The 9703-nt window shown below is 37.9% G+C and overlaps 1 protein-coding gene across 1 annotated transcript in view; it reads right to left on the bottom strand.

Moving 5' to 3' along the window:
• The window catches only part of LOC149559652 (rhodanese-like domain-containing protein 4, chloroplastic), a 79566-nt gene extending 70816 nt beyond the window's left edge, over window positions 1–8750 (bottom strand). The window contains exon 1 of the mRNA XM_089824231.1: window positions 7880–8750. Coding sequence (XP_089680357.1) covers window positions 7880–8547 — 668 coding nt within the window. The 5' untranslated portion in view covers window positions 8548–8750. The remainder of the gene's footprint in view (window positions 1–7879) is intronic.
• Window positions 8751–9703: the final 953 nt, after the last annotated feature.

A 9703-nucleotide genomic window follows, 5' to 3' on the forward strand; every position in this document is an offset into this window, starting at 1 on the left:
AGTGTGAAGGCATACAGACTTCTAGATCCTGAGACACATCAGATATTTGTAGAGAAGGATGTACATTTTGAGGAAAGTTCACCAAGCTTGTCCTCTACTCCTCTTCACACATCATATAGTGTGGAAACTGATAGTGATTTCAGCGATAGTGCTTCAACAGATTCAAACACGTGGGGTTCTATCGACAGTTGCAGTGAGAGGTCACTTTATCAATTCAGTCCACATGCATACATCGCTATAGTGATAGGTCTAGAACAGCAAGGTACATCCAGTCTTCCAGATACAGGTTTAGTGACAGATTTGGGGGACAGTATTCATGATCTGCCTCTTCTTCTTGATGCAGAATTATCTTCTTCAGTTGTCACGAGGGCTCCATCAGACTCTCTTGTTCATTCTCTACATGATCGATCCTCACAGGTTGAAGTGATTGTGGATACTTATGATCAGCAGTTGCAACAAGATTCTTCATCATTTGCAGAGATAGATAGTTCTTTGGGACAAGTTCTTCAGCCAGATGAGCAAGTTTCATAGACATCACTTATTCATGGGATTCTTTCCACACACAGCGGAAGCGTCTCATTTGTACCTTTGGTATTGTTCCTTCCTAAAGGGAGGAACACCATTCTGCAGTCTTGGATCAGCTTCTTCATTGGAGCAGTCACTATTCGGCATTCTTCTTTGGGGGGGGGGGGGGGCGGAGCCCATCCTGTCTCTCTTCCTCTTCTCATCATTCTCTTATGTATATACTAGATGTATGTCGTAATAGGGGGGTCTTGATTACTCCATCCATCCATGCATCCTTATTTATCTCTCTTTTTGGAGGAAGGTTTTTCCCATGAGGTTTTCCCTCTTTCCCCGCTTTATGAGAGATTGCATATCATTATGTACATGGGTACCTAACATGGCCTAGTAGCCGGGACCCATATTGCATTGCATCTTAGATTTCGTAAGCTTAAGGGCATTCCCCTAAGTTGCACTTAAGGGGGGGTGTTGGTGTAAATAAGTGTTTACTTATTACACTTAATTAAGTTTACTTAGGTTAATGCATTATTTAATTATTTTGCATTATTTTATTATTATTTTAGGTGAGACACTTAGGAGTTTGTGTACTCTCATTGAGTTACGCAACTCTAATTATGCACATGGTGTCTACAACACAGGAATATGCATCATTCACTAAGTTGTCATGATGACAACACAGTTATCTGCACTCCTCATTTAGCACATGTTGTCTACACCACTGATTTGCATGCTACACCATTGTAGGCTTATCCTCACATCATCGCACTTACTCCTGTGCTCAATGGAGGATAACCCATATATGGTGGACATGTGCCTGGTTGTATAACTTATCATGATGCTGACTTCTATGCATTCTAGAAGCTCTCCTAAGGCCTTTATATACAGGCACTCCTAGTGTACTCTCAAGTTGGCTAAGCTGGCATATTGAATGAATATCATCATTCTGATCATACTCTGTCTATTTTGGTCTACTGTGTGCTTGTGTTGAGTTCTTTAGTTCTTGGGTGAATTCTGGCCTAAGCCAAATTCTTACATTTTAAGATCTATATTTCTGAGAATTTTTGAGTGTCTTCTATTTCTGTGTTTACTGTTGATTAGAAGACAGTGATTTGTTGGAGTCAGCATTTACATTTCAATTGCAATTGAGTAGTTTGATCAATTGGAATTCATTGTCAGAGTTTGACGTCTAGTGACTGGGGGCAGCGTGAGTCTTTTCATTGCCAAACGATCGCATTTATATGCAGTATTGAGGTGTCTAAACATTCTGATATTAAGCACTGTGGTTGTATGTGCTGGCCATTGAGATTACTGTTGCTTGGCGTTCATTAAATCTGCATATACAGGCGGCTAGTTGGAGGATTCGAACTGTACGTTGAAGGGCTGTTCGGGACATTGGCATACTGGAAATCTGGGCGTCAGTACCAGTTCGGATGCCTTAGTAATCTCCTGTGGCGATTGGTATATCATCTCTCAATGTCTGTAATCAATTGTTGCGCCTATGCCATTCTTGTAGAGGCCTGTAATCATCATATTAAAGCTTGGAATCACCAAATAAGGGGCTGCAATCACCAAATAAAGGCCTGTGTCTGCCATTTTGGGCTCACGTTGCTGAAAGGAAGGACTGGCATTAATATTATGGGATGCTGCGATTTGTTCTAAGGGAAGCTAAGTCCCCATTGTTCCCACATTTATTATTACTTTTTGTTAAAATAAAGATAGCAGCCTTGGTTTGAAATAAATAAAGATATTGCAATTGTACTGATTATTGGTGAAACTTGTCAATTCAATATTTCAGCAATAATGAAAACTGATATGATATTGATCATCCAAAATTTCATTTTCAGTAAGTTGTGAATTCTTTGTTTCCATAAGAAATCTGAATACCTTATCATTAGTCGGATTACTTGGTTTAAGGAGATTCCAGCTAAATTCAAATATCCAGGGTATGCTATTGAGATTCGCCTGCAAGTGTTTGACAAAATGTCAGACTTCCTGTTTGGTATGGAAAATTGATGTGTTAAGGTTTAATTGTTGGACTATATCTGGCTAGGGTTCTTTACAGAAGAACGGTAAAACATTCATCCACATAAATTTTATAATGAATAATTCCCCATGCCAGAGATTGAGCTTTGGCCTCAACTTTAGATGTCCACACAACAAGGCTTAAACTAAACCACTTGGATTTAGACCAATTCAAAGTCCGTTTCAGATTAAGTCTTGGCTGAATTTGGATAGGAGGCAAAACTATAAGATAATTTAGCTTGAGAGGGAAATTTTTCAATATTGTAACCTGGACACCACCTCTTATCTTTAAAGAAGTTACAGAAAATGGGAATGATCAGATTTAGTTGAAGATCCAAACGAACAAAAGCTTGCAACTGGTGAATGTCATTGATAAGAGCTTTGGACAATTTAAATTCATTCTTGAGTTGCAAGCAAATTTTCCAAGTTAAAGATGTGAATTCCCATACATCCCTGAGTTCCATAATGCCTTTTTTGAATAAAAGTTTGTTATGTGCTTGAGAATTAGAAAAAAGAAGCCGTTCTTCGAAGTTTATCAATCTATTCAACCAAATAGACGAGGAAAAGCGCATGCCCTAACTAAGATCATGTATGTCCCATTCAAGAAGTGGAGATACAAGTTGGCATGCTTTCATATGCTTAAAAAATTATTTGGAGGCTTGAGGTCTGAAGCATTTTTCCATAAGGATATTATTTTTCCATCCAACCTCTTTCAAAGCATTACTGGCTTTGGAAGTAGCAATTCTATACCTAACAAATACATTAGTGTTCATGTATCAATTGGGCTTCATGACAACTTAGTAATGAGGAAAATGCCTTGTGTGAGGAGATAAATCAGATCTAAACCTCCTTTATTTTTTGGTTGTATGCAGTAAAGCCATGAAACAATTAACTGATCTTTCAATTTTATTCCATTTTCCCTATAAAAATCATCTAATTAATTGAGTTAGCTGATTACAACAGATTTTAGAAGCAAGACAACAAGATGAAACGTAAAGATGACTTGCAGCGAAGATTCAATTTGGACGCATCCAGCCATAGAGAGGAATTTGTTTGACCATAGTCAATTGAATCTTGTTTTCAGCTTATTGATGAAAATTTGCTACATTTCATATAGGAAAACTCCTATCACAAAAGGGGTGCCAAGTGTTACCTTACAAGGTAAACGGATAGTTATTGCATTCAGAGACTAGAATATAACACAAAATGAGATAGTACTTTATTCATATAAGCAGAGTATACAATCACAAGTACAATGATGCTTCATAGTTCAATTCGGACGATGTACATATATCTCCCTTAGAGGTGACTCAACCATCACGCAACCTTTCGGACATTAACTAATCCCGTCGGCTGTAGTATAGTTTTTACCAACAACATCATTCCCCCCAAAAGAAAAGTCATCTCCGGACGACAAAATAGAGACAACTAAACCACTAAGTATATCAAGACAGAATAAAGAAGAAGGGTTTGTCCCTAGTGGAGCAGGTGTAGTAACCATCCTTTGTGCTCGTGACTCATTCAACTGTGCCCATAACTCGTGCACCTGCTGCGTTCGGGTGTTCAAATCTGCCTTAGCCACATCTAAATCTCTAGGGCTCTCTTCATCATCTCAGCTATGTTTCAAAGCTCCACCTCTTTTGCATCTAACTCCATCTGTAGCATTGAGGAAGACTACCAAAGCATTGAAAAAGACTACCTGAAGCATTGAGGAAGACTACCTAAAGCATAAAGAAAGACTACCTGAAGCAATGAGGGAGAACTACCTAAAGTGCCGGCTACCTGAAGCATTGAAGAAGACTACCAAAGCATTGAAAAGGACTACCCAAAGCATTGAGGAAGACCACCTGAAATATTGGTAAAGACTAACCAAAGCACTGAGGGAGAACTACCTAAAGCACTAGCTACCCGAAGCACTATAGGATACTACTTGGAGCACACAACAAGATTACCTGAAGCATACTACGGGATGCTGTTGGAAAGCTGGAAAATAAAGTGACAAAGAAAACAACACACAAAAGGCGAGAGCAAAAATATCGTACGGTATCTTCTAACCGAAGCACAAACATTCTAATAGCCTATCGTACGCTCCCCAAATCCATATAGACGTCGTATTCACAGTACGGATGTTGTTTCACTTTCCATTGTACGACAATAACTGTACCCAGCTGAGGTTTGATTGGCGATACTAAAATTACAAGGATTTCATAAGGCAACTCTACAATGGAACACTACATTTGTCTGGTGTGTCTGGGATGAAGAGTTCACCCCACGCTCGTGCTCCTTCAGCACCTCGAGCATTGCAGATTCCTTCTCTTCCGCCCAAATTCTCTACCCTTGGCATATACAAGTTTAGGAACTCCTCCCTTCTCTCTTCAACCAAATTTAACCTTTGTCATTGTAATGTCCCCATTTTGGCTGGCATCGTTTTGTGTGCTGGATCAGTCTATCACGGACTCTCGTAGATGGGTGGTTGTGATGAGAGAGTCATTCTAGCGTTTATTTGAGGATTGGATGGTTTATTATGCTCTTGGAGATATTATTTATATCATTACTTTTTATATTGGGCCTACATATTATAATTCTAAGTTGAGTTGCACTTTTTATTTTATAAAGTCATTTTATTATAAAAGTGCATTATAATGGGATTTTATAATGGATGCTTCTAGAAGTCCTTAGTAACTTCTTAGAAAAGTAAATAAATAGAGGGCTTGGCCTCTCATTTGGGGGACGGGATTTGATAATTCTACTACATTTTCTCTTGAGCATTTGTGGCACCATCTAGGTCTACAAATATTCAGCAAAATCCTTGAGAACGATACCTCTCAAGAGATTGCATAACTGAAGAAGTGAAAGACCTTCTCAAGAGATTGCATAACTGAAGAAGTGAAAGACCTTCTGAAGGGTTGCACATTGGAAGTGGTATTCGGCCATTTCATGTTGAGCTTCATTGAGTTACAGACTTGGACTGAGGTTTGATATTTTGGAGTTCTTTTTGGTGAGGGATTGCATCATTGTTCAATTGGAGGGCTCCACAAGAAGATTCATTGCAAATCTGATATCAACTGGTGATTTTCGGAAGTCTGGCTGGGATTACATTTTATCATCATTGGGTCATCAATATTGGTCCAAATCTCATGCAATCATTTTTAAAGCATTCCAATAGCCTGGGCGTTTCAGTCTGTACCATTTTCGGCTGTCAATGTTGAAGGCAAAAATTAATACATTTTCAGTACAGTGCCGTACTGTACAGCCTGCTTCAGAACAGTGTACGACCTGCAGAAAAGGACAGTTTGGGGAAGTGCAAATTTGTTGTTCTTCATCAGCATATGACCATCTGCAGTTATATCAGTACCAGGTTCTTCTATTATCATTGCAATAGCTAAATATCAGTAGGCAGTAGAAGTAATGAGGGTTTGCATTGTTTGTTGAATTCAGTCTGAGTCTTGTACCCAGCTATATAATCACTGTACACCTTGTTCAATAAGCTTGATAGATCTTTGTAATCAGTCCCAGCATTGCATAATTTTGTAAGTAGTTTCTTGGTACCAAATAGTTTGCCAAATCTGAAGATGCAATTGTTCTAAGAAGAGCTACATATTGGCACTGTTTTTGCTTCATCGAGTTAATTTATTGCTCAACAGTTCCTAAAATCCGTTATTTACTTCCAGCAGTATAGTTGCCAAATGTTTGATGAAATTTCATATTACATATCCAGTCTTAATCTTCAGCAGCACAGTTCAGATTGCATGCCAAGTGTTTGTAAAAATGTCTTGGCTGTAGATGCATCATATTTCCTTAGTATTTTATGCATTAAAAAGGTAGCATCATATTGAGGAGCTTGCACATGAACTGTTTAACAAAATAACAAGTAGCAAATAAGGGCAGTTAGTGATCAGTTTTGAGCTGAGTCATTACAGTCGCATCTCTTCGAGCAAATCCTTGGCACTTCTTGATCGGCTAGGTGAATGCACTCGGTCAGTCCGTGCTCCTTCACCACTTCGGTGCCCATTGGCAAGCTGTTGAAATTTCTACCTTCGTTCTACCTGTTGTGTGAGAATTAATGCTTCCCGTGATGTGCACACATCATCCTTTTCTTTTATTTTATTTCCATCTTTATTGAGCAAGTTTGGCATCAATCTTCATTACACATCTTTGGTACCAGAATCGACAGGCAACGGCACTAAATGTTTATCATACAAGGTAAATGGATAGTTATTGCAGTCAAAGACTAGAATATAACACATAATGAGAGTAATTTATTCATATAAGCAAAGTATACAATCACGGGTACAATGATGCTTCATAGTTCAATTCAAACGATGTACATATATCTCCCGAAGGGGTGACTCAACCGTCACGCAACCTTTCGGGCATTAACTAATCTCGTTGGTTGTAGTATACTTTTTACAGATAACACCAAGGTATCTTGAAATTACACAATGATTATTAAATTTCCATTATATTGGAACCCAATGAGATGCCTAGTTAGCTTAAGACATCCATAATTCAGTTTTACTATGTGATTGTTGAGAGCCAGATACTGAAAAAACACAGGCCCAAGACATCAAGGGTATTGTTGAGTTATTCTTGAGAGTTTTGAATGAAAAGTTGTTTTTTTTAAGCGAAAAGTGGCATGCCACTTTTGAATGAAAAGTTGTCATCAAGAAAGTGAGAATTAAGAGCAACTTCATTGCTAGCTAGAGAAACACCATTTTGAATGAATAATAAGTTGTCATCAACAAAGTGGAAATTAAAAGCAACTTCATTGCTAGGTAGAGAAACATCATGAATGATTTTTTCCTTTTTCACATGATTTCAAAAGTATCCAAGAGCATCTGATGTGAGAATATAGACTGTGCGGCATTTTCCTGTCCAAAAATCAGTGTGTATCATGCATACACAAAACAAGTGCTCCCCTGAGAAAATCTCTTTCTGTCATTTGTTTCTGAAATTACCTAGCCTGTGATGACCTTTTGTATCAAGTCCCAATCCCAGTCCCAGTCCAAAATCAGTATGTTGAGACTGTGTTGAGTCTAAGTCTAAGAAATATGGGTAAGATTATTGTAGCATGCTCAAGGCTTCAGGAAATATGATTCTAATGAAAACCACTCTGGTTGAGGCTTATCCCCATCTTGCTGAGAACTGAAACTAAAATCTTGCAGTTAGGAACTTGAACTGCTTTTTAATTGACTTTGTGCCCAGCACCAAAACAAAATATGGTTTTCTAATATGTTTGTAGCTTAAAAGCACTAAAAGAGGGGATAAAGTGTAACTAATGATAGAACATTTGACCTATAAATTCAGCAATCGTTTAAATAGGAGGAATCCTTACTTGTCCAATATGTACAAGACGGTATTAGCTGGATCCTTGAATTTTGCAGATACCCTCTCCAAAAACGATGCATCATTTTCATAGCTAATCTGCATAGCCTTCTTCTTCAACTTTTTGATATCTGGAGACCCCACCTCCTTTATATCTTCCAGTGTTCTGATATCTAACAATTGAGCTTCTGGATCCTCCCCTAGCTTGGAATAAGCTTCTTCAGCAGATGTTGTACCCCATGTTTCGGGTGTGGATAAAATTCTAGTCAACAGCAAAGGGACCCCAACGAGCACAACTCCTCCAACAATAGCCAAAGCATTTTCACTTGAGAAGCTCTGCACTGTATCTATAATACCATTCAGGTCAATGTCTATAGGTGCCTCCGTGGGACTCGAACTAAGACCCTGCTGAAGGGTTTCTTCGTATGTAAGAGCACTTGCTGCTGGTGCAGCACCGAAGAGTGGGGACAATAGTATGGTGTGAGGAGCCTCAACGTGTGTGTTTTTTAGCTGTGACCCAATTGCTCTAAACAGGTTCTGTGCATAATTTGAGAAAGATGGTGTACTCTGAGCTGTTGATTTCTTAAAGAAAGCTTTAATTTTGTTACCATTCTGGTTTGTGGGCCTACATACTCCCAAGGGCGGCACGCCTGCTGCTACTGCATTGAGCACCTCCATATCAGATACCCAGTTCAGAATCTTCAAGGTTAATAGTAATTGCTACCCACGAGAAACATCCACGAGAATTTGAAACATCAGTCAATCAGTTCAGTTGATTATTCTCGTATACCCAAAACCATAGACACAGAAAAAACACATTTCTTCCAAGCTACCCCCGGACAATCCTCCTGTTCTTTGTGTGGTGTAACCAGAATACCAACAGCAAGGGACTCCAGAGAGATCTGTTTAATTGTTTCCAATGGTAAGTTGCCACATCAGCAGATCAGAAGAAGATAGAGTGGCTTTATAATTTACGAGTGTTTAATTATGATTTGGGTGGCATATAAGAAATCCAAGCACGACGTTTGCCATTGGTAGATGTCTTGTAAAGATTAATACTATTTATTTCTTAGCATAATAGATTATTAGGCTGGTCACATAGGCGGGGCGCTAAGATTTTTTAATGAACGTTTAAATGGCAGGGGTCTCATGAAATCTTAATTGTATTTCATTCTCATAGTTTTAATTTCTTAATTTAGGCAATGTGTAATTGATTAAATAATTTTTTTAAATTAAATTTTGTTTCTAAAATTTTGGTTTTAGTGGGAAAAAATTCTATAAATTGTTGACATGTGGCTAAAATTTCTCTGGGCTATTTTCAGCCCCACTACACCCACTCAAATTCAACGGCCTAAAAAGGAGGGGCTCTTATTTTGGAGGAAAAGATTCTAAATTATCCTCCAGCCCTCCAAAAAAAATTTGCCAAAGAAGATGATTATTGTTATGTATTATTATTATTACGTAATAAAATGTTGTTTTTGTGTTGATGTAAGGGGAGTATTTATAGTATTAAATTGGTGGATTGATTGATTTTCTTTCTTGATTGTCTATTTGAAAATTGTGCCATCTAAAAATCAAAATTGATTTCCAATGTTCGTAAAGCTCTAACGAACTAATTTATTATTTCTAATTTTGTTTGAATATTTCTTCTTTTTTTGATTGGCCACGGATATTTTTGCCAGTAGATTTTTGTTTTTTCCAATTTAGAAATTGTAAAAAGAATGAATAGCCAATCAAATACGAGCATATTATTTAATAGTTGTATGCCTGTAATACGATTTGGTACACGCGATAAATAAGCTCACCTTCACATTTATAACAAATTAAAAAAATC

Source organism: Cupressus sempervirens, chromosome 4 (assembly GCF_028749045.1).
Source record: "Cupressus sempervirens isolate cs-2001-9-10 chromosome 4, ASM2874904v1, whole genome shotgun sequence".
Taxonomy (NCBI): domain Eukaryota; kingdom Viridiplantae; phylum Streptophyta; class Pinopsida; order Cupressales; family Cupressaceae; genus Cupressus; species Cupressus sempervirens.